The sequence below is a fragment of the Dendrobates tinctorius genome, unplaced genomic scaffold (genome assembly GCF_039654945.1).
Source record: "Dendrobates tinctorius isolate UK_male_01 unplaced genomic scaffold, ASM3965494v1 ptg000232l, whole genome shotgun sequence".
NCBI classification, from domain to species: domain Eukaryota; kingdom Metazoa; phylum Chordata; class Amphibia; order Anura; family Dendrobatidae; genus Dendrobates; species Dendrobates tinctorius.
Genome location: NW_027361899.1, coordinates 5535135 through 5562404, shown reverse-complemented (window position 1 = coordinate 5562404; position 27270 = coordinate 5535135). Strand labels below are relative to the sequence as shown.

The window sequence follows — 27270 nt, the reverse complement described above, 5'->3', positions numbered from 1 at the left end:
ATTATAGTAGTTATATTCTTGTGCATAGGGGCAGTATTATAGTAGTTATATTCTTGTACATAGGAGCAGTATTATAGTAGTTATATTCTTGTACATAGGAGCAGTATTATAGTAGTTATATTCTTGTACATAGGAGCAGTATTATAGTAGTTATATTCTTGTGCATAGGGGCAGTATTATAGTAGTTATATTCTTGTACATAGGAGCAGTATTATAGTAGTTATATTCTTGTACATAGGGGCAGTATTATAGTAGTTATATTCTTGTACATAGGGGCAGTATTATAGTAGTTATATTCTTGTACATAGGAGCAGTATTATAGTAGTTATATTCTTGTACATAGGGGCAGTATTATAGTAGTTATATTCTTGTACATAGGGGCAGTATTATAGTAGTTATATTCTTGTACATAGGGGCAGTATTATAGTAGTTATATTCTTGTACATAGGGAGCAGTATTATAGTAGTTATGTTCTTGTACATAGGAGCAGTATTATAGTAGTTATATTCTTGTACATAGGAGCAGTATTATAGTAGTTATATTCTTGTACATAGGAGCAGTATTATAGTAGTTATATTCTTGTACATAGGGGCAGTATTATAGTAGTTATATTCTTGTACATAGGGGCAGTATTATAGTAGTTATATTCTTGTACATAGGGGCAGTATTATAGTAGTTATATTCTTGTACATAGGGAGCAGTATTATAGTAGTTATGTTCTTGTACATAGGAGCAGTATTATAGTAGTTATATTATTTTACATAGGAACGGTATTACAGTAGGGGGCAGTATATTTTTGAGCTGCCGATTTTGCTTTATTTATGAATGGATAGATATCCTCTTTTAGTCGTTCTCTATTCTTTTTCCCCTCTCTCTGGCTCTTCTCTGGATTACTCCTCTGCTCAGTACATTTAGTAATAAGCCGGTACATAATGCAGTGGATATTGTGGCTTTCATGGTGGCACAGTGTGTCCCTTTATTGTTGGAGGAGCGGGGCCCATTGTGCATTGCTTCTCTGTCATGACAGTGCTTTGTGTTGTTTTGTCTTTGTGAGTGTCAGCTACGAACTGTGGATGTGTCATGGGTGACAGTACAATGGCGCGCCGGATATTGAGCCTGTGTTCTCCGCTGTATATTGGATCTGAGATTGTTTGCATTTTGGTGTCTGTTCGCGGCTCATTGTGTGTGAATCTCTTTTCTGGATGGTACAGAAGAGCAGCGAGCGTCTACTGCACAGCGCGCCGCTCTCACCCACCGCCGCCGGCTACTCATAGTCAATCTCTATTACTATTGTTCTCTCTCCTATCACAAATATCCTCGAGAGCCGCTGAAATTTTCTGACAGAGTCTTAGAATCCTCTCCGCTCCCCGGTATTATGCGGTAATGAGGACGCACTTTCTTTGGTCGCTGTTACACAGTCGGCACTTGGCAGTCGGTTTCTGTTGTATTGGAGAAGAATTATTACATTTAATGGAATATTTTTCCTCCAGGGAATTGGTTTACCTGAAACTTGTATCTGCGTCTTACAGCGAAACCTTGAATTATAAACGCTCATATTCTGAAGATTGTCACTTACATAATCTATTACGCTACCAGCATATTCTGACATACTCTAATACTGCCCCTATATACAAGAATATAACTACTATAATACTGCCCCTATGTACAAGAATATAACTACTATAATACTGCCCCTATGTACAAGAATATAACTACTATAATACTGCCCCTATGTACAAGAATATAACTACTATAATACTGCTCCTATGTACAAGAATATAACTACTATAATACTGCCGCTATGTACAGGAATATAACTACTATAATACTGCCCCTATGTACAAGAATATAACTACTATAATACTGCCCCTATGTACAAGAATATAACTACTATAATACTGCTCCTATGTACAAGAATATAACTACTATAATACTGCCGCTATGTACAGGAATATAACTACTATAATACTGCCCCTATGTACAAGAATATAACTACTATAATACTGCTCCTATGTACAAGAATATAACTACTATAATACTGCCGCTATGTACAGGAATATAACTACTATAATACTGCCCCTATGTACAAGAATATAACTACTATAATACTGCTCCTATGTACAAGAATATAACTACTATAATACTGCCCCTATGTACAAGAATATAACTACTATAATACTGCCCCTATGTACAAGAATATAACTACTATAATACTGCCCCCTATGTACAAGAATATTACTACTATAATACTGCTCCTATGTACAAGAATATAACTACTATAATACTGCCCCTATGTACAAGAATATAACTACTATAATACTGCCGCTATGTACAGGAATATAACTACTATAATACTGCCCCTATGTACAAGAATATAACTACTATAATACTGCCCCCTATGTACAAGAATATAACTACTATAATACTGCTCCTATGTACAAGAATATAACTACTCTAATACTGCCCCTATATACAAGAATATAACTACTATAATACTGCCCCCTATGTACAAGAATATAACTACTATAATACTGCCGCTATGTACAGGAATATAACTACTATAATACTGCCCCTATGTACAAGAATATAACTACTATAATACTGCTCCTATGTACAAGAATATAACTACTATAATACTGCCCCTATGTACAGGAATATTGCTACAATAATACTGCCCCCTATGTACAAGAATATAACTACTATAATACTGCCCCTATGTACAAGAATATAACTACTATAATACTGCCTCCAATGTACAAGAATATAACTACTATAATACTGCTCCCATGTACAAGAATATAACTACTATAATACTGCTCCTATGTACAAGAATATAACTACTATAATACTGCCCCTATGTACAAGAATATAACTACTATAATACTGCTCTTATGTACAAGAATATAACTACTATAATACTGCCCCTATGTACAGGAATATTACTACAATAATACTGCCCCCTATGTACAAGAATATAACTACTATAATACTGCCCCTATATACATGAATATAACTACTATAATACTGCTCCTATGTACAGGAATATAACTACTATAATACTGCCCCTATATACAAGAATATAACTACTATAATACTGCTCCTATGTACAGGAATATTACTACAATAATACTGCCCCCTATGTACAAGAATATAACTACTATAATACTGCTCCTATGTACAAGAATATAACTACTATAATACTGCTCCTATGTATAAGAATATAACTACTATAATACTGCCCCCTATGTACAAGAATATAACTACTATAATACTGCCCCTATGTACAAGAATTTACTATAATACTGCTCCTATGTACAAGAATATAACTACTATAATACTGCCCTTATGTACAAGATTATAACTACTATATTACTGTCCTTATGTACAAGAATATAACTACTATAATACTGCTCCTATGTACAAGAATATAACTACTATAATACTGCCCTTATGTACAAGATTATAACTACTATATTACTGTCCTTATGTACAAGAATATAACTACTATAATACTGCTCCTATGTACAAGAATATAACTACTATAATACTGCCCCTATGTACAAGAATATAACTACTGTAATACTGCCCCTATATACAAGAATATAACTACTCTAATACTGCCCCTATGTACATGAATATAACTACTATAATACTGCCCCCTATGTACAAGAATATAACTACTATAATACTGCCCCTATGTACAAGAATTTAGCTACTATAATTCTGCCCCGTATGTACAAGAATATAACTACTATAATACTGCTCCTATGTACAAGAATATAACTACTATAATACTTCCCCTATGTACAGGAATATAATTACTATAATACTTCCCCCTATGTACAAAATATAACTACTATAATACTGCCCTTATGTACAAGATTATAACTACTATAATACTGCCCCTATGTACAAGAATATAACTACTGTAATACTGCCCCTATATACAAGAATATAACTACTCTAATACTGCCCCTATGTACATGAATATAACTACTATAATACTGCCCCTATGTACAAGATTATAACTACTATAATACTGCTCCCTATGTACAAGAATATATCTGCTATAATACTGCCCCTATGTACAAGAATATAACTACTATAATACTGCCCCCTATGTACAAGAATATATTTACTATAATACTGCCCCCTATGTACAAGAATATATCTACTATAATACTGCCCCTATGTACAAGAATATATCTACTATAATACTGCCTGTTGTGAGTTCATTTTCCCCTTCATTACTGAGGCCCGAGGAACTCCCTCTTCTGGTAAAGAAAGGTAGTGAGCCTGATTATCAAACACCTGAGGCTGATGATGATGACTGGCTGAGTGGAGTTACTGACTGGATATAAGGCTGCCGACGCCCTTCTGCCCTGCGGGTGATTTCTCTGTGGGATCCTTGGAGACCAGTCTGAATTCCTGCTCCTCTAAAGCTAAGTTTGCTGCTCGGCCTTTTACTTTGGTGCTTTGACTTTGTTTTGCTTTGTTTTTCTGGATTTCTGCCATTCCCTGCTGGGGTGTGCTGAATTCATTTAGCTCTGTCTTCTGAAAATACCTGAGTGCTGATTTAGTTTTTGAAGCCTAGCTGCTTCAGGGCCTTTTTCATATCAGCTTGTTGGCTTATGTCTTTGATAGGGTTTTGGCAGATTGCAGACAGCAGCCTTCCTGTCCTTTCCTATCTAGGTAGTTTTGGGCCCCGTCTTTGCTCAGCCTATCTGTCTGTCTGTGTTAGTATTTTCATCTTGCTTCACCGTCATTATATGTTGGGGGCTGCCTATTGCTTTGAGGTCTGCTCTGGGGCAGTTTAGATTTCCCCTTTCTTTCTTTAGGCCTATGTAATTCTCCGGCTGTGATCGAGGGGTCTAGAGCATCGTAGGAACCCCCCACGGCTACTGCTAGTTGTGTTGATAGGTTCAGGGGTCTGCAATCTGATAGTTGCCAACTTCTCTGGTTTTCTGGACTTAGCTTGTATTTCTGCTTTTGCCTCCTACGGTGACTCGCTCATAACAGAATCACCCGCTATACCGCAGATCCTAGGGTACTCAATAGCAGGAAAGAATTGTAAAAAAAAAAAAAAAAGTGTGTATATTTTTTCCTCTATATCTCTGAGGCCATAGGGGGAATTTTTTATTTTTTTTTCTCTCAATGGAGATAAAGCAATTGTCTGATCGTGTGGAGCAGCTCGGTGCGGAAGTGCGGGGAATTTCCGCCTACCTTGCTCATTCACATGCTGCTGAACCAAAGATTCCTACACCTGACGTATTTTTTGGGGATCGGTCTAAATTTTTGAATTTCAAAAATAATTGTAAATTATTTTTTGCCTTGAAGCCTAACTCGTCAGGGAGCTCCGCGCAGCAGGTTAAAATTGTCATCTCTTTGCTGCGTGGCGATCCCCAGGATTGGGCGTTTTCCTTGAAACCAGATGATCCTATTCTGACTAATGTGAACGCATTCTTTCAGGCTTTGGGGTTGTTGTATGACGAACCTAATGCCATTGATCAGGCTGAAAAGACCCTGCTGGCATTGAGCCAGGGTCGTGATTCTGCAGAATTGTACTGTCAAAAATTCCGAAAGTGGGCGGTACTTACTACCTGGAATGATAATGCCTTGGCTGCTCTCTTTCGGAAGGGTTTGTCAGAAGCCGTAAAAGATACTATGGTGGGATTTCCTGTTCCCTCTGGTCTTGACAATTCTATGTCATTAGCCATTCAGGTTGATCGGCGTTTGCGCGAACGCAAAGCTGCACGAGAGGTGTTGCCACCTGTTGAACAAATGTCTGAACCTATGCAATGTGATAGAGTTTTTTCCAGAGAGCAGCGTCAGGAGTTCAGAAGTCGTAATAAGTTGTGTTTTTTCTGTGGAGATGCCTCGCATATTATTTCTGTCTGTCCTAAACGAGAGAAACGTTTTGCACACACGTTTTCTGTGGGTGATGTTCAACCTAAGTTTCTTCTGGCTATTACTCTGATCTGCTCCCTGTCCACATTTTCCGCCAAGGCTTTTGTGGATTCGGGAGCAGCCCTAAACCTAATGGACTTGGATTTTGCTAAACGTTGTGGATTTCCGATGACACCTCTGCAGACGCCTATCCCTTTGAGGGGGATTGATGCTACTCCTTTGGCTAAAAATAAACCCCAGTTTTGGACCCAGGTGGTAATGCGGGTCGCCCCAGACCATCAAGAAAATTGCAGATTTTTGGTGTTGCATAATCTGCATGAATACTATTGTTCTGGAGTTTCCCTGGTTACAGATTCATAATCCAGTTTTGGATTGGAAATCTGTGTCTGTGGTGAGTTGGGGTTGTCGGTGTGCCTTTAGTGAGGCTCCGGTGTTTTCCACCTCTCCTCAGTCGCATGATGTTCCTGATTATTTGGCGGACTTTTATGATGTATTTAGTGAGAATGAGTCTGCGTCTCTGCCTCCTCATAGGAGTTATGACTGTGCAATTGAACTGAGCCCGGGGTGTAAATTTCCCAAGGGTCGGCTCTTCAATTTATCTGTACCCGAGCACGAGGCTATGCGATCCTATATTAAGGAGGCGTTGGAGAAGGGTCATATTAGACCATCCTCGTCACCCTTAGGTGCCGGGTTTTTGTAGCCAAAAAGGATGGATCATTAAGACCTTGTATTGATTATCGTGCCCTCAACAAAATTACTGTTAAATATCAGTATCCGTTACCCCTGATTTCGGATCTATTCTCTAGAGTTAGAGGTGCTTGCTGGTTTACCAAGCTTGACCTCAGGGGGGCGTATAATCTTATTCGCATTAAGCATGGGGATGAATGGAAGACGGCGTTTAATACTCCGGAGGGACATTTTGAGTACCTGGTGATGCCTTTTGGGCTCACTAATGCCCCTTCTGTCTTCCAGTGCTTCATGAACGATATTTTCCGAGATTTTGTCGATAAATTTTTGATTATCTATCTGGATGGTATTTTGATCTTCTCCAAGGATTGGGATACTCATGTGGAACATATTCAGACTGTGTTCCGGATCTTGAGGGAGAATTCCCTGTATGTCAAAGGATCTAAATGCCTTTTTGGAGTACAGAGGATTTCTTTTTTGGGATTTATTTTGTCCCCGTCAACTATTGAAATGGACCCGGCCAAGGTACAGGCCATTCACGATTGGGTTCAGCCCACTTCTTTGAAGGCCCTCCAGAAGTTTTTGGGTTTTGCTAATTTTTATCGGAAATTTATAGCAAAATTTTCTAGTATTGCCAAGCCATTGACTGATTTGACTAAAAAGGGTGCTGATGTGTTAAATTGGTCTCCGGAGGCTGTTTCTTCCTTTCAGGAGCTGAAGCGAAGATTCACCTCCGCCCCGGTTTTGCGGCAACCTGATGTCTCACTTCCATTCCAGGTAGAGGTGGATGCTTCTGAGATTGGTGCAGGAGCTGTTTTGTCCCAAAAGGATCCTGTAACATCTAAAATGAATCCCTGTGCTTTCTTTTCCCGAAAGTTCTCTCCATCTGAACGTAACTATGATGTGGGGAATAGGGAACTGTTGGCCATGAAATGGGCATTTGAGGAGTGGAGACATTGGTTGGAGGGAGCTAAGCATCAAGTCGTGGTCCTCACTGACCACAAGAATTTGATTTAACTAGAGTCGGCTAAGCGCTTGAACCCTAGACAGGCTAGGTGGGCCTTGTTTTTTACACGTTTTGATTTTGTGGTTTCTTTTCTTCCTGGAACAAAGAATGTCAAGGCAGACGCCCTCTCTAGGAGCTTCTTTGCTGATTCTCCTGTGGTGACCAAGCCTGCTACCATCTTAGGCGAAGGGGTAGTTCTTTCTGCCATCTCGCCCGATTTGAGACGTGCTCTGGAAGAGTTCCAGGAGGACAAACCTGAGCGTTGTCCCAGTGGAAAGTTGTATGTTCCTGACCAGTGGAAGAAGAGAGTGATGTCTGAAGTTCATTGCTCTGCTTTGGCTGGTCATCCAGGTATTTTTGGTACTTGAGATCTGGTGAGTCGGTTTTTTTGGTGGCCCTCCTTGTCTCGTGATGTCAGGAATTTTGTGCAGTCCTGTGGGACGTGCTCCCGGTCTAAATCATGTTCTCGCTCTAGTGGGTTGTTGATGCCTTTGCCTGTCCCCAAGAGGCCATGGACCCATATTTCAATGGATTTCATCTCTGATATGCCTGTCTCTCAGAGGATGACTGTTATTTGGGTGATTTGTGATAGGTTCTCTAAGATGGTTCATCTTGTACCACTCCCTAAGTTGCTGTCTTCCTCTGAGTTGGTGCCCCTGTTTTTACAACAGGTGGTTCGTTTGCACGGGATTCCTGAGAACATTGTATCTGACAGAGGAGTCCAGTTTGTGTCTAGATTTTGGAGAACTTTCTGTTCCAGGCTGGGAATTCAGTTGTCCTTCTCCTCTGCTTTTCACCCTCAGACCAATGGGCAGACAGAGAGAACAAACCAGACCTTGGAGTCATATTTTAGATGTTTTATTTCTGCTGATCAGGATGATTGGGTTTCATTTTTGCCCTTGGCCGAATTTGCTTTAAATAATAGAGCTAGTTCTGCCACTTTGATGTCACCTTTTTTTTGTAACTTTGGGTTTCATCCTCGATTTTCTTCAGGGCAGGTGGAGCCCTCTGCCTGCCCAGGTGTTGACACTGTGGTGGAGAGAATGCACCAGATCTGGGACCAAGTGGTGGATAAGTTATCTCTCTCCCAGGAAAAGGCCCAGCGGTTTTCCAACCGACATAGGACCATTGGTCCCCAGTTTAAGGTTGGTGATATGGTGTGGTTATCATCAAAAAATATTGCTATGAAGGTGGCTTCTCCTAAGTTTAAGCCTAGATTTATTGGACCTTTCAAGATTGTGGAGATTATTAATCTGGTCTCTTTTCGTTTGGCTCTTCCTGTCACATTTAAAATCCATAATGTGTTCCATAAATCTTTGTTGAAGAGGTTTGTTGAACCTGTTGTTCCGGGGGTGGCACCTCCAGACCCTGTATTGGTTGAAGGTAACATGGAATATGAGGTAAAGAAAGTACTGGATTCCCGTCTGGCTAGACGGAGACTCCAGTATTTGGTTAAGTGGAAGGGTTATGGTCAGGAGGATAATTCCTGGGTCTCTGCCTCTGATATTCATGCCAAAAGATTGGTGCGTGCCTTTCATCGGGCTCACCCTGATCGCCCTGGTGGCGTGGTTGAGGGTTCGGTGACCACTCCTCAAGGGGGAGGTACTGTTGTGAGTTCATTTTCCCCTTCACTACTGAGGCCCGAGGAACTCCCTCTTCTGGTAAAGAAAGGTAGTGAGCCTGATTATCAAACACCTGAGGCTGATGATGATGACTGGCTGAGTGGAGTTACTGACTGGATATAAGGCTGCCGACGTCCTTCTGCCCTGCGGGTGATTTCTCTGTGGGATCCTTGGAGACCAGTCTGAATTCCTGCTCCTCTAAAGCTAAGTTTGCTGCTCGGCCTTTTGCTTTGGTGCTTTGACTTTGTTTTGCTTTGTTTTTCTGGATTTCTGCCATTCCCTGCTGGGGTGTGCTGAATTCATTTAGCTCTGTCTTCTGAAAATACCTGAGTGCTGATTTAGTTTTTGAAGCCTAGCTGCTTCAGGGCCTTTTTCATATCAGCTTGTTGGCTTATGTCTTTGATAGGGTTTTGGCAGATTGCAGACAGCAGCCTTCCTGTCCTTTCCTATCTAGGTAGTTTTGGGCCCCGTCTTTGCTCAGTCTATCTTTCTGTCTGTGTTAGTATTTTCATCTTGCTTCACCGTCATTATATGTTGGGGGCTGCCTATTGCTTTGGGGTCTGCTCTGGGGCAGTTTAGATTTCCCCTTTCTTTCTTTAGGCCTATGTAATTCTCCGGCTGTGATCGAGGGGTCTAGGGCATCGTAGGAACCCCCCACGGCTACTGCTAGTTGTATTGATAGGTTCAGGGGTCTGCAATCTGATAGTTGCCAACTTCTCTGGTTTTCTGGACTTAGCTTGTATTTCTGCTTTTGCCTCCTACGGTGACTCATTCATAACAACTGCCCCTATGTACAAGAATATAACTACTATAATACTGCTCCTATGTACAAGAATATAACTACTATAATACTGCTCCCTATGTACAAGAATATAACTACTATAATACTGCTCCCTATGTACAAGAATATAGCTACTATAATACTGCTCCTATGTACAAGAATATAACTACTATAATACTGCTTCTATGTACAAGAATATAACTACTATAATACTGCCTCCTATGTACAAGAATATAACTACTATAATACTGCTCCTATGTACAAGAATATAACTACTATAATACTGCCCCCTATGTACAAGAATATAACTATTATGTTACTGTCCTTATGTACAAGAATATAACTACTATAATACTGCTTCCTATGTACAAGAATATAACTACTATCATACTGACACTTGGGGTACAGGATGATGTCACTTTTCTTATTTATGATTCATCTGTGACGTTTCATGATACTTTGACTACAGTCAGTAAAGAGATTCTTCAATTATTTGTGCATTCAGCTTTGCCATCAGAGGCACCTCTCCTCCATATTCCTTGCCAGTCATAGTGTGGCAGTACTGTGTTTTCTGGGGTGCCGGATGTCGCTCGCTGCCGGTCACAGTGTGGCAGTATTATATTATCGGGGAGCTGGACGTTGTGCGCTGCCAGTCACAGTGTGGCAGTATTATATTATATGTGGAGCTGGATGTTGTTCTCTGCTGTTCACAGTCTGGCAGCATTATAATTTCGGGGGAGCTGGATGTCGCTTGCTGCTGGTCACAGTGTGGCAGCATAATATTATCGGGGGAGCTGGATGTCGCTCTCTGCTGGTCACAGTGTGACAGTATTATATTATCGGGGGAGCTGGACGTCGCTCTCTGCTGGTCACAGTGTGACAGTATTATATTATCGGGGGAGCTGGACGTCACTTGCTGCCGGTCACAGTGTGGCAGTATTATATTATCGGGGGAGCTGGACGTCGCTTGCTGCCGGTCACAGTGTGGCAGTATTATATTATTCGGGGGGAGCTGGACAGTGTGGCAGTATTATATTATCGGGGGGAGCTGGACGTCGCTCTCTGCTGTCACAGTGTGGCAGTATTATATTATTGGGGGAGCTGGACGTCGCTTGCTGCCGGTCACAGTGTGGCAGTATTATATTATTGGGGGAGCTTGACGTCGTTTGCTGCCGGTCACAGTATGGCAGTATTATATTATCGGGGGGAGCTGGACGTCTCTCTCTGCTGGTCACAGTGTGGCAGTATTATATTATCGGGGGAGCTGGACGTCGCTTGCTGCTGGTCACAGTGTGGCAGTATTATATAATCAGGGGGAGCTTGACGTCGCTCTCTGCTGGTCACAATGTGGCAGTATTATATTATCGGGGGAGCTGGACGTCACTTGCTGCCAGTCACAGTGTGGCAATATTATATTATCGGGGGAGCTGGACGTCGCTTGCTGCCGGTCACAGTGTGGCAGTATTATATAATCGGGGGGAGCTGGACGTCGCTTGCTGCCGGTCACAGTGTGGCAGTATTTTATTATCGGGGGAGCTGGACAGTGTGGCAGTATTATATTATCGGGGGAGCTGGACAGTGTGGCAGTATTATATTATCGGGGGGAACTTTACGTCGCTTACTGCCGGTCACAGTGTGGCAGTATTATATAATCGGGGGGAGCTGGACGTCGCTTGCTGCCGGTCACAGTGTGGCAGTATTATATTATCAGGGGAGCTGGACAGTGTGGCAGTATTATATTATCGGGGATAGCTGGACGTCGCTTGCTGCCGGTCACAGTGTGGCAGTGTTATATTATCGGGGGGAGCTGGACGTCTCTCTCTGCTGGTCACAGTGTGGCAGTATTATATTATCGGGGGAGCTGGACGTCGCTTGCTGCTGGTCACAGTGTGGCAGTATTATATAATCGGGGGGAGCTTGACGTCGCTCTCTGCTGGTCACAGTGTGGCAGTATTATATTATCGGGGGAGCTGGACGTCACTTGCTGCCAGTCACAGTGTGGCAGTATTATATTATCGGGGGAGCTGGACGTCGCTTGCTGCCGGTCACAGTGTGGCAGTATTATATAATCGGGGGGAGCTGGACGTCGCTTGCTGCCGGTCACAGTGTGGCAGTATTTTATTATCGGGGGAGCTGGACAGTGTGGCAGTATTATATTATCGGGGGAGCTGGACAGTGTGGCAGTATTATATTATCGGGGGGAACTTTACGTCGCTTACTGCCGGTCACAGTGTGGCAGTATTATATAATCGGGGGGAGCTGGACGTCGCTTGCTGCCGGTCACAGTGTGGCAGTATTATATTATCAGGGGAGCTGGACAGTGTGGCAGTATTATATTATCGGGGATAGCTGGACGTCGCTTGCTGCCGGTCACAGTGTGGCAGTGTTATATTATCGGGGGAGCTGGACGTCTCTCTCTGCTGGTCACAGTGTGGCAGTATTATATAATCGGGGGGAGCTTGACGTCGCTCTCTGCTGGTCACAGTGTGGCAGTATTATATTATCGGGGGAGCTGGACGTCACTTGCTGCCAGTCACAGTGTGGCAATATTATATTATCGGGGGAGCTGGACGTCGCTTGCTGCCGGTCACAGTGTGGCAGTATTATATTATCGGGGATAGCTGGACGTCGCTTGCTGCCGGTCACAGTGTGGCAGTGTTATATTATCGGGGGAGCTGGACGTCGCTTGCTGCTGGTCACAGTGTGGCAGTATTATATAATCGGGGGGAGCTTGACGTCGCTCTCTGCTGGTCACAGTGTGGCAGTATTATATTATCGGGGGAGCTGGACGTCACTTGCTGCCAGTCACAGTGTGGCAATATTATATTATCGGGGGAGCTGGACGTCGCTTGCTGCCGGTCACAGTGTGGCAGTATTATATAATCGGGGGGAGCTGGACGTCGCTTGCTGCCGGTCACAGTGTGGCAGTATTATATAATCGGGGGGAGCTGGACGTCACTTGCTGCCAGTCACAGTGTGGCAATATTATATTATCGGGGGAGCTGGACGTCGCTTGCTGCCGGTCACAGTGTGGCAGTATTATATAATCGGGGGGAGCTGGACGTCGCTTGCTGCCGGTCACAGTGTGGCAGTATTATATAATCGGGGGGAGCTGGACGTCACTTGCTGCCAGTCACAGTGTGGCAATATTATATTATCGGGGGAGCTGGACGTCGCTTGCTGCCGGTCACAGTGTGGCAGTATTATATAATCGGGGGGAGCTGGACGTCGCTTGCTGCCGGTCACAGTGTGGCAGTATTATATTATCGGGGGGAGCTGGACGTCACTTGCTGCCAGTCACAGTGTGGCAATATTATATAATCGGGGGGAGCTGGACGTCGCTTGCTGCCGGTCACAGTGTGGCAGTATTATATAATCGGGGGGAGCTGGACGTCGCTTGCTGCCGGTCACAGTGTGGCAGTATTATATTATCGGGGGTAGCTGGACGTCGCTTGCTGCCGGTCACAGTGTGGCAGTATTATATTATCGGGGGGAGCTTGACGTCGCTTGCTGCCGCTCCCGTCTTTGAGATTAAAATAATCCTTGAGCCTCATTCACAACTTTGACATTTTGTTGAGTGTTTTGAAGATCTCTGTTGCTGTCAGTGAATGGGACCTTTGTCACTCTCGTGGCCTCTCAGGGTTTGGTTACAGTCACACAGTGTTAGATCAGCTCTGTGTATATCTGGGTGCTTTGTTTCATCCTCCAGTCACTTCTAAAGCAGCGGATGTCTCTAATGACCTGCGATCACTTATCAGTCCGGCCTGTGATTCGTTGCACTGTGGGGGGAGTAATTCTTCAAACTGATGCAGTCGTGTGGTCAAGCACTGATCCAGCAGAGGGCAGCATTGAGGGAGGAAGCAGAATTGTGAGCGCTGCTCCAGAGATTTAATTTCTTGTGTAATAATGTTTGATCTCTACATTGGATGTAGCTGCTCCATATAAGCTGTAGAGCAGCATTAACCTCTCGCCTTCCGCTTGGTGTTTCAGGTCATGGCAGACCATCACATTTGACCGACAGCCGACATGTTTCATCCGGATCGTAGGGACCCACAACACAGCAAACGAGGTGAGACTTTCAGATCCCATCGTAGCCCCTAATGGGCAGAATAAGTCCATTGTGTATAGTTAGACTCAGAGCTGTACTTATAGCTTGTCTGCTGCTCCAGCCACCTCCAGAGCTGCACTCATAGCTTTTCTGATGCTCCAGCCACCTCCAGAGTTGCACTCATAGCCTGTCTGCTGCTGCAGCCCCCTCCAGAGCTGCACGCATATCTTGTCTGGTGCTCTAGCCACATCCAGAGCTGAATGCACAACATTTCTTGCATTGCAGTAACGAAGCTCCTGTACTCCTGCATTGTATTAGGGGAGATGCCCGGCAGTGTGCAGGATGCACCGTGGCTCTGATCTGTGGCAGCCATGGTGAGTGTCAGCTCTGTACGGACGCTGCGCCGCTGGCACCACAGGTCACATTCCTGAGATGCAGCCGGCGCGGCGCTCACTGCGCCCTGGTGTCGGAGGATGGCGAGTCACTTACACGACCATTCATGTGATTATTCTCCAAGCGGTCGGGAGATTGCAGTCATTATGGCAGACAATCTGTATGATAATATCCAGATGTGTGACGCCGAGTAATTACCAGTCCCCACTCCAGACGACGGTCCCACATTTATAGGGACGGGAGCGTGAATGCATCGGACACTCATTAATGGCTCGTTTTGATGATTTTTCCTTACATTTCTGCTTTTATTAAGCACCAGACTAAACACATTTTCAGACCGTTATTACCCATGAGATCCATGGCCGAGCCTCTGCTGCGGGGCTCCTCTGCTGCGGGATCCATCGCACCGTTTCGCACTTGTAACATTTCATGGAGCGGTATGAACGTGTCCGTGGGCCCCTGACAGTGTCCCTTCATTACAGCAGCACACAGACGCGCTGACATCGAGGGGGTAGGGTTACACCTGTCATCCCTTGTCTAGTAAAGGGGCAGTCCTGTATTGTAGAGATGTATGATCTCGTACACTCGTGACCTGTTTTCAGGACGGGTCCGCAGTAGTTGGTGATGACAGAGTTGCACAACACGGTGGATGTGACCACGTAGTGGCACGATCAGGATGGCCATAGTTTGGGGGAAAAGGGAGGCAGGAGTGATGGTGGCCCAATGCCTCCACGACGCAGTCTTGGATGGTGACAACCTCTGGGGTCTTCCTAATACTGGTTATGTTGGTTGTCACTCGGCTTTAATGGGATCAGTCTCCTTCGGCCTTTTAACCCATTTTTGCTTCTGTTTCTAGGTTTTTCACTGCGTTCATTTCGAGTGTCCGGCGCCGACCATCAGCCACAAGGAGGAGCCGGGTGAGGAGGGCGCATCGAGCGAGCAGACGGTGTCGATAACGCTGCGGGCATCCAGCGCCAACTCTCTGCATGCGGGGGTCAATCTGAGTGGCCGCAGCCAAGCCCCCTGAACCTTCAGCGACCGGACATATGGCGGCGTCACGTTTGTAACCTCGTCGTAACCCTCAATCTGTATTCCCGAGGACACCGCGGACCTCCGATGCATCTGAATGGTTCCCGGGAGACAAAATTGCTGTTCAATCTTCATCAAGACCCTTATTAGCGCCCGTCCCCCCCTCGCACTGTGTCCATAGGAACGTCAGTCCGTAATTGAGCAGATTTCAGTGCTGCCGCCACCGCGGACCGCCGCTAATTGAGAGCTGTATTAGCTTCTGGCCTCATGAAGTCAGATTGCCTCTCTATTGATTTTTTTATTTTTTTTTCCCCCGGTGTCACATAAGTTGTCAGACTCTTCGGAGTGGCTCCTCTCGCCCCCTCACCCTCCAGTTATCGCACAGATTGTTTTACCAGCCATCAGCACCGCTGCGTACGGAAGCCGCCGAACACAAACCACCCACCGCGAGGACAGAGATAAAAATAGCAGCTCAACGCCGGAGTAGAAACCTGTGTCCGAGCACTTAATGCAAATGGCGGAGAGGAGATAAAGATGCTGCAGACGAGGATGCACAAGTCCAGGACTGGCGCTCTGCGACTGTGTGCACTGCCTGCCACCATGACCGCCGTTCCGGGATGCAGATCGGTGGACGAGCAATGGGCGGCACAGGTCTGTGACTGGCGCTCTGCTGCTGCGTGCACCGACTGCCACCGTGACTGCCATCCCAGGATGTAGATCACTGGGCGATGGCCAGCACAGGTCCGGGACTGGCGCTCTGCTGCTGTGTGCACCGCCTGCCGCCATATCGGGATGCAGATCGGTGGCCGATGGGTGGCACACGTCTGGGACTGGCGCTCTGCTGCAGTGTGCACCACCTGCTACCGTGACCGGCCTCCTGGATACACACTGCTGAGGCGCAGGCCGTCCCAGGCCACAGATCAGAGGGCGATGGGCGGCACACGTCTGGGACTGGGGCTCTGCTGCTGTGTGCACTGCCTGCCACCATGACCGCCGTCCTGGATACACACTGCCGTTTCAGGACACAGATTAGAAGGCACAGGTCCGGGACTGGCGCTCTGCTTCTGTGTGCACCGCCTGCCGCCATCCTGGATACAAACTGCTGAGGCGCAGGTCGTCCCAGGACACAGATCGGTCCGGGGGCGATGGGCGGCACAGGTCCGGGACTGGCGCTCTGCTGCTGTGTACGCCGCCTGCCACCATCACCGCCATCCTGGATACAAACTGCTGAGGCGCAGGCCGTCCCAGGACACAGATCGGTCAGGGGGCGATGGGCGGCACAGGGCCGGGACTGGCGCTCTGCTGCTGTGTACGCCGCCTGCCACCATCACCGCCATCCTGGATACAAACTGCTGAGGCGCAGGCCGTCCCAGGACACAGATCGGTCCGGGGGCGATGGGCGGCACAGGGCCGGGACTGGCGCTCTGCTGCTGTGTACGCCGCCTGCCACCATTACCGCCATCCTGGATACAAACTGCTGAGGCGCAGGCCGTCCCAGGACACAGATCGGTCCGGGGGCGATGGGCGGCACATCTCATTGATCCAGTACACTACAATGTAAAAAAAAGCTAACAGATGTAGTCACTTGGTAAACGGTTACAACTTCAGCCCTTTCACAGACGTCTGTTTTTGGAACAGCTGGGGGCCCTTACATAAGTGATCATCCTGCTTTCCCAAACACCTGAGCGTCATCACCTGTCTCTAATCCTATGGGATGTCCATTGATTTGAGTGGGGGCAGAAACACCCTGACACCCGTTCCCCTGACAACCAGCAGGGACATGATGTTTATGAACCAGAAGGCTCAGGATGAGCAGATTTGCAGCTGAATATGGCAGGCATGGAATACTCTTCATGAACCCAGGAGATCAGGATGAGCAATGTGCCATGATCCTCCAGAATAGAGGCGCGCAGCACTGCAAAAGAATGAGGGCATCACTGTGCACATGAATCTCAGGATGAAAACACTTACAGGAGAGTGGGACAGTGAAACTATAAGTGGGGAACGACAGAATGAGCCTGGCAATCTAGCCATGAACCTGGAGGCTCAGGATGAGCATAGGATAAGTACAAGCAGCTGTTCTAATGGAAACGGTTCACCCACAAGGGCCCTGGGTGTCTGTTAGGGGCCCGGGTTGGGTCTCCTTTGTATATAATTGGCCTTGTATAGCAGAAGTTTTCCTTTGTGTTATATTGCGGTTGTATATGATGTAAGTTATATTGTGTATCTGGTGTTACATTATAAAGAAGACTTTATACGTCACGTCTCCTGGTTCTCGAGGACGTGGTGCGAGGGACGGCATGAGGGACGGCTGCCCTAAAATCCTGGAGAACTCGGCCCGGAGCCGTCCGCCCACGAGGAGTCCGTGTTCTCAGCAGTGGGAATGGCCACTAATGGCCGCCATTACTCTTTTACATGGTTTGCTTCCTTTCTCTTCCTCACTTGATCTTTCCCCTTTTTCCCTCTTTCATTTCTCCGCTTCTTCTTACCATGTCTTTCCCTTTCTTCCCTCCTCTTCGTTCCTCTTTCAGTCCTCAGCTTCGGCCTTTGTCCTTCTCTTGATCTTTCCATTCCTCCGCTTCTTCTTCCCATGTCTTTCCTCTTTTTCGGTGCTCCATTTCATCCTCTTTTTTTGTCTTTTTCCCTCTTTTCCCTTCCTCTGCTTCTTCCTCACGACTTTCCTCTTTCTCTCCATTTTCTTGTCCTCTTCTCTCCTCTTTCTGCCCTTATCCAGTGTGATTATAGTTCTGTCATTCTATTCATGAACCAGGGGGCTCAGGATGAACACCTCCCCCGGTGGTGCGTAGCTTCAGATTATCCACAGTGGAGATTCTAATCACCCTCTGATTTATATGAATCCTAAGGAAGCGATCGCTCCCATGACCTCGTTACGGTGCCCGCCAGCCTTTTCCACAGCCGCTGTCTTTGAAGTCGGGGTGAATGGCCTCATAAAGATCAAGGGGAGCCCCTCTGCCCTCTCGAGGGAATGAAGTGCAAGTGTCCCCCACCCAGGTCCTTTCTCTGGGGCGCTTCTTACCTCCGTCTAATCCTCATGGCAAGTGCCCCCCATTGTCTGCAGGTACAGCCTCGTACCGTCAGGTCCAGACCGGCTCCAGCGCTCTGGCCCCCGGTACCAGCGGTAAGAAGAGACAATTCATCTTGGTAGTCACCGCTGCGGCGGCTGCACAGGAGGTGCTGGGTGTGTGATTGACAGCTGAGGTTCCACCGCCTCCTGTGCCCTGTGTGATTGCTGCATCGGGATGATGAGTGAGAGCTGCCATTCACTTCCCTGCTGCAATCAATTGTCCTGACAACAAGCCTGGCCCCGGTCACCGCTCCTCAGCCCGGCCATCAATTATCACCCAGGAGTGAGCTGTGCCCTCCAGAACGTTCCCCACAGAGTCCTGTCCTACTAGGCAGTATAGAGCGTCTAATGGCATTCATACCTCATCCCATGCCTTGTATCAGGCAGTATATGGCATCATACGGGATTCATACCTCATCCCATTCCTTGTATATGGCGTGTTATGGGATTCATACACCATCATACATGTCATACCTCATCCCATGCCTTATATCCAGCAGTATATGGCATCTAACGGGATTCATACACCATCATGCATGTCATACCTCATCCCATGCCTTGTATCAGGCAGTATATGGCATCTAACGAGATTCATACACCATCATACATGTCATACCTCATTCCATGCCTTGTATCAGGCAGTATATGGCATCATACGGGATTCATACAACATACATGTCATACCTCATCCCATGCCTTGTGTCAGGCAGTATATGGCATCTAACGGGATTCATACACCATCATACATGTCATACCTCATCCCATGCCTTGTATCAAGCAGTATATGGCATCATACGGGATTCATACAACATGTCATACCTCATCCCATGCCTTATATCAGGCAGTATATGGCATCATACGGGATTCATACACCATCATACATGTCATACCTCATCCCATGCCTTATATCCAGCAGTATATGGCATCTAACGGGTTTCATACACCATCATACATGTCATACCTCATTCCATGCCTTATATCCAGCAGTATATGGCATCTAACGGGATTCATACACCATCATACATGTCATACCTCATTCCATGCCTTGTATCTGGCAGTATATGGCATCATACGGGATTCATACAACATACATGTCATACCTCATCCCATGCCTTGTATCCAGCAGTATATGGCATCATACGGGATTCATACAACATACATGTCATACCTCATCCCATGCCTTGTGTCAGGCAGTATATGGCATCTAACGGGATTCATACACCATCATACATGTCATACCTCATCCCATGCCTTATATCAGGCAGTATATGGCATCATACGTGATTCATACACCATCATACATGTCATACCTCATCCCATGCCTTGTATCAGGCAGTATATGGCATCTAACGGGATTCATACACCGTCATACCTCATCCCATGCCTTATATCAGGCAGTATATGGCATCATACGGGATTCATACACCATCATACATGTCATACCTCATTCCATGCCTTATATCCAGCAGTATATGGCATCATACGGGATTCATACAACATACATGTCATACCTCATTCCATGCCTTGTGTCAGGCAGTATATGGCATCATACGGGATTCATACACCATCATACATGTCATACCTCATTCCATGCCTTGTATCCAGCAGTATATGGCATCATACGGGATTCATACAACATACATGTCATACCTCATCCCATGCCTTGTGTCAGGCAGTATATGGCATCTAACGGGATTCATACACCATCATACATGTCATACCTCATTCCATGCCTTATATCAGGCAGTATATGGCATCATACGGGATTCATACACCATCATACATGTCATACCTCATCCCATGCCTTGTATCAGGCAGTATATGGCATCTAACGGGATTCATACACCATCATACATGTCATACCTCATCCCATGCCTTATATCAGACAGTATATGGCATCATACGGGATTCATACAACATCATACATGTCATACCTCATCCCATGCCTTGTATCAGGCAGTATATGGCATCATACGGGATTCATACACCATCATACATGTCATACCTCATTCCATGCCTTGTATCAGGCAGTATATGGCATCTAACGGGATTCATACACCATCATACATGTCATACCTCATTCCATGCCTTATATCAGGCAGTATATGGCATCATACGGGATTCATACACCATCATACATGTCATACCTCATCCCATGCCTTATATCCAGCAGTATATGGCATCTAACGGGTTTCATACACCATCATACATGGCATACCTCATTCCATGCCTTATATCCAGCAGTATATGGCATCTAACGGGATTCATACACCATCATACATGTCATACCTCATTCCATGCCTTGTATCTGGCAGTATATGGCATCATACGGGATTCATACAACATACATGTCATACCTCATCCCATGCCTTGTATCCAGCAGTATATGGCATCATACGGGATTCATACAACATACATGTCATACCTCATCCCATGCCTTGTGTCAGGCAGTATATGGCATCTAACGGGATTCATACACCATCATACATGTCATACCTCATCCCATGCCTTATATCAGGCAGTATATGGCATCATACGGGATTCATACACCATCATACATGTCATACCTCATCCCATGCCTTGTATCAGGCAGTATATGGCATCTAACGGGATTCATACACCATCATACATGTCATACCTCATCCCATGCCTTATATCAGGCAGTATATGGCATCATACGGGATTCATACACCATCATACATGTCATACCTCATTCCATGCCTTATATCCAGCAGTATATGGCATCATACGGGATTCATACAACATACATGTCATACCTCATTCCATGCCTTGTGTCAGGCAGTATATGGCATCATACGGGATTCATACACCATCATACATGTCATACCTCATCCCATGCCTTATATCAGGCAGTATATGGCATCATACGGGATTCATACACCATCATACATGTCATACCTCATCCCATGCCTTGTATCAGGCAGTATATGGCATCTAACGTGATTCATACACCATCATACATGTCATACCTCATCCCATGCCTTATATCAGGCAGTATATGGCATCATACGGGATTCATACACCATCATACATGTCATACCTCATTCCATGCCTTGTATCCAGCAGTATATGGCATCATACGGGATTCATACAACATACATGTCATACCTCATCCCATGCCTTGTGTCAGGCAGTATATGGCATCTAACGGGATTCATACACCATCATACATGTCATACCTCATCCCATGCCTTATATCAGGCAGTATATGGCATCATACGGGATTCATACACCATCATACATGTCATACCTCATCCCATGCCTTGTATCAGGCAGTATATGGCATCTAACGGGATTCATACACCATCATACATGTCATACCTCATCCCATGCCTTATATCAGACAGTATATGGCATCATACGGGATTCATACACCATCATACATGTCATACCTCATTCCATGCCTTGTATCAGGCAGTATATGGCATCATACGGGATTCATACACCATCATACATGTCATACCTCATCCCATGCCTTGTATCAGGCAGTATATGGCATCTAACGGGATTCATACACCATCATACATGTCATACCTCATTCCATGCCTTGTATCAGGCAGTATATGGCATCATACGGGATTCATACAACATCATACATGTCATACCTCATCCCATGCCTTGTATCAGGCAGTATATGGCATCATACGGGATTCATACACCATCATACATGTCATACCTCATTCCATGCCTTGTATCAGGCAGTATATGGCATCTAACGGGATTCATACACCATCATACATGTCATACCTCATTCCATGCCTTATATCAGGCAGTATATGGCATCATACGGGATTCATACACCATCATACATGTCATACCTCATCCCATGCCTTGTATCAGGCAGTATATGGCATCTAACGGGATTCATACACCATCATACATGTGATACCTCATTCCATGCCTTGTATCAGGCAGTATATGGCATCATACGGGATTTATACACCATCATACATGTCATACCTCATTCCATGCCTTGTATCAGGCAGTATATGGCATCATACGGGATTCATACACCATCATACATGTCATACCTCATTCCATGCCTTGTATCAGGCAGTATATGGCATCATACGGGATTCATACACCATCATACATGTCATACCTCATTCCATGCCTTATATCCAGCAGTATATGGCATCTAACGGGATTCATGCAACATCATACATGTCATACCTCATTCCATGCCTTGTATCCGGCAGTATATGGCATCTAATGGGATTCATACACCATCATACATGTCATACCTCATCCCATGCCTTGTATCAGGCAGTATATGGCATCATACGGGATTTATACACCATCATACATGTCATACCTCATTCCATGCCTTGTATCAGGCAGTATATGGCATCATACGGGATTCATACACCATCATACATGTCATACCTCATTCCATGCCTTGTATCAGCCAGTATATGGCATCATACGGGATTTATACACCATCATACATGTCATACCTCATTCCATGCCTTGTATCAGGCAGTATATGGCATCATACGGGATTTATACACCATCATACATGTCATACCTCATTCCATGCCTTGTATCAGGCAGTATATGGCATCTAACGGGATTCATACACCATCATACATGTCATACCTCATCCCATGCCTTGTATCAGGCAGTATATGGCATCATACGGGATTCATACACCATCATACATGTCATACCTCATTCCATGCCTTGTATCCAGCAGTATATGGCATCTAACGGGATTCATACACCATCATACATGTCATACCTCATTCCATGCCTTATATCCAGCAGTATATGGCATCTAACGGGATTCATACACCATCATACATGTCATACCTCATCCCATGCCTTGTATCAGGCAGTATATGGCATCTAATGGGATTCATACACCATCATACATGTCATACCTCATCCCATGCCTTGTATCCAGCAGTATATGGCATCTAACGGGATTCATACACCATCATACATGTCATACCTCATTCCATGCCTTATATCCAGCAGTATATGGCATCTAACGGGATTCATACACCATCATACATGTCATACCTCATTCCATGCCTTATATCCAGCAGTATATGGCATCTAACGGGATTTATACACCATCATACATGTCATACCTCATTCCATGCCTTATATCAGACAGTATATGGCATCATACGGGATTTATACACCATCATACATGTCATACCTCATTCCATGCCTTATATCCAGCAGTATATGGCATCTAACGGGATTCATGCAACATCATACATGTCATACCTCATTCCATGCCTTGTATCCGGCAGTATATGGCATCTAACGGGATTCATACACCATCATACATGTCATACCTCATTCCATGCCTTATATCCAGCAGTATATGGCATCTAACGGGATTCATACACCATCATACATGTCATACCTCATTCCATGCCTTATATCAGACAGTATATGGCATCATACGGGATTTATACACCATCATACATGTCATACCTCATTCCATGCGTTATATCCAGCAGTATATGGCATCTAACGGGATTCATGCAACATCATACATGTCATACCTCATTCCATGCCTTGTATCCGGCAGTATATGGCATCTAACGGGATTCATGCAACATCATACATGTCATACCTCATTCCATGCCTTGTATCAAACAGTATATGGAGTCTTAATACACCAACAAAGCTAATCCTCTAAATCTGAAGCTATATCTTCAAGGACACTACAGGAGTGTAAAGGGCCTGTCACACTAAGAGATATCGCTAGCAATATCGCTATAACTAGTGACGTTATAGCGATATTGCTAGCGATATCTTTGTGTCTGATACTTACGTACGACCGGCTCCCCCGCTGGTTATCGCTGATCGCGCGAGAACAGGCTGGACTGTTTCTCGTCGTCAGCTTCCTGTGGCGCTTCCTGCTGTGAGGACGAGCGACGCGTGGAGCCGGGCGGGAGGACGCAGGATCGCCTCGTCTGACAGGTAAGTAGCGATCCCCGTCCCCAGCGATGTCGCTAGTGAGATCTGCCTGTGTGGCAGCTCACTAGCGACCACTTAGCGATGTACCAGCGATCCTGACCGTGTCATATCGCTGGTCGGGATCGCTGGTACATCGCTAAGTGTGACAGTACCTTTAATCAAGCAGCCAAGATGTGAACACTCAATCTAAAGAGTAAATTAACTACGTAGAAATAAGGTCACCATAAAAGGATGTTAATCAATAGTACAAAATTTATTAGAAAAATACTAACAGTATATTTAATAATAGATTATTACAATAATTGTGAGAGCTGATACATAATATGAGACAACATAACAGAAACAACTGGGACTACAAAATAGGAGCATGAACCTACTGGGGTTCAATAGGAAGACAGTGCAATATGACTGGTTTTCTCCTGACGAAGCTGCTTTTGGCGAAACGTACGTAGAGGCTGCTGAGTGGGACTCCAGTAGGGGCACCGACCTTCACCTGCTAACACCATGACTTCAGGTATACCTTTTCCCCTTTTCTAAATGATTTTTTTGCATTATAGCATTGGTTACCACTTATTAAATGAGAATATGCTAATTGTCTCACATAAAATCTTTGTGGTAACCATATTACCATTTAACCTGACTCTATCTGATTTGCTGTATTTTTCTGGCATCATAAAATTCTTTTAGGATAGCATTGGTGTCTGGGGGGTTTGATCTGGTTGTTTTATTATATGGAATTGTGTATTAGCAAACCAGTCATATTGCACTGTCTTTCTATTGAACCCCAGTAGGTTCATGCTCCTATTTTGTAGTCCCAGTTTCTGTTATGTTGTCTCATATTATGTATCAGCTCTCACAATTATTGTAATGATCTATTTTAAATATACTGTTAGTAGAGTTGAGCGACTTTGGTCGGATCGAGTTTCATGAAACAAAATTTGTTTCTGATGAAACTGGTCCGACTAGGGCAAAAAAGTCGGAGTTTGGTCCGAAACCCGACCCCAATGCAAGTCAACGGGGAATAAGTCATCCGCTCAATGCCGACTTTTATTTCCCATTGACTTGCATTGGGGTCGGGTTTCGGACCAAACTCCGACTTTTTTTTGCCCTAGTCGGACCAGTTTCATCTGAAACAAATTTTGTTTCGTGAAACCCGATCCGACCAAAGTCGCTCAACTCTAACAGTTAGTATTTTTCTAATAAATTTTGTACTATTGATTAACATCCTTTTATGGTGTCCTTATTTCTATGTAGTTAATTTACTCTTTAGATTAAGTGTCCTCAGTATATGGAGTCTTAGGCCTGTTTCACACTTACGTTTTTCTTGTCAGTTGTAATCCGCCAAAATGGCGGAGAACGGATCCGTAGGCGTCGAAATACAAACGGGAGCCACTGTACCGTTGGTGCGCCGGGATCCGCCGATCTGGGAAAGTTAAAGGAGCCGTGCTGAAAAAAAAATACCGCCGATGTAGCAGAGGAGAGCCGGGACGAGAGGAGAGCTGGGACGAGAGAGAGAATTCTCCAGCAGCCAGATTGGATTTAGGGTTAATCTGTTTATCTGTGTAGCAATAGGCAAAAATGCGGATCCAACTTAAAAAACGTTGCATTGTCTGTCCGGAGATGTCAGCGGACGCCAAAATTTTGGCGGATCCGCAGAAATACGGATGCAACGGACAACCATCAGTCAAAATCCGCTGATAATGCAAGTCAATAGGGAAAAAAACATCCGCCAAAATGGCGGCTCCGTTTTTTTTTTTGCAAAACGGCGAATTTTGACTGATGGTGACAAACGGATGTGTGAAACAGGCCTTACAGGATTCATACATTCTTGCACATGTATTCCGTGTCTTCTATTTGTTATTCCATGTGTCTTAGGCCCAATGTCACAATCCCACCGCTGACACCGGTATGTCACAGACGGAGGGACGCGACGCACTGCCGACACACGGCTATGACAGGCACAGTGAGGGCTTATCTTAAGTATCCCACCGCTGCCACAATGTGATAAAAACAGCAAGCTAGTCTTGCCCTAACAATTTATCGCAGGGGGGTTATTTTGAATGCCCCACCACTGCTAACAATATTTCACGAACTGCGGGGATTTATGTATATCCCACTTTTCAGTTCCACTTTGGAACTTGCAGCTCTACGGCGCCCCCCTTACCCTCGGGTCAGTCAGGGAACAACACCTGGGATAATTGGTTAATTGGTTGCCGGCCAGCTGCTTCAATGAGGACTGGCCACCCGGCACGCTGCAGTGAGGGAATTATAAAATGCTCTGGCCGCAGCCACCCATTTAGCTTATAAAATCCCTTTCCGTCACAGTCAGCAGTACCCGGGACCCAGACCACACTTCACTGCCTCCAGCTCCAGATTTATCTGATTAATTTTTAAACTTAATAGAGGGGTTCGAAGCCAACCCAAATCAGTAGCGTAATAATCTTAAAGGCACGTAAATTTGGTTTTAGAACCTGAAGACAGACTAATAAAGTTATAATTTATTCCCAAAAGACGGGCAGTGTTTACAGAGATAAAAAGATCTTACAAAGTTGAGACATTAGATATGTACAATGCAAATATAAAATAAACAGGTTTAAAAGCAGAAATCAACACTTACACTTGCTTAAATGGTCTTAGGCTAACCATGTGGGGAGAAGGCGGAGCCAAACATCTCCACTCATCTGAGTTCCTTTTGGCATGGAATCTCCAGCTCAGACTCGTACATTATCCTACATGTTTCATACATCACTC

At 45.0% G+C, this 27270-nt stretch overlaps 1 protein-coding gene across 2 annotated transcripts in view; it reads left to right on the top strand.

Moving 5' to 3' along the window:
* Positions 1–17735, top strand: part of BTBD9 (BTB domain containing 9) — a 119761-nt gene extending 102026 nt beyond the window's left edge. For both annotated transcript variants that reach the window (XM_073556276.1, XM_073556277.1), the window contains exons 10-12: positions 13994–14072; positions 15301–16515; positions 16632–17735. In XM_073556276.1, coding sequence (XP_073412377.1) covers positions 13994–14072; positions 15301–15471 — 250 coding nt within the window. In that variant the 3' untranslated portion in view covers positions 15472–16515; positions 16632–17735. The remainder of the gene's footprint in view (positions 1–13993; positions 14073–15300; positions 16516–16631) is intronic.
* The last annotated feature ends 9535 nt before the right edge of the window (positions 17736–27270 follow it).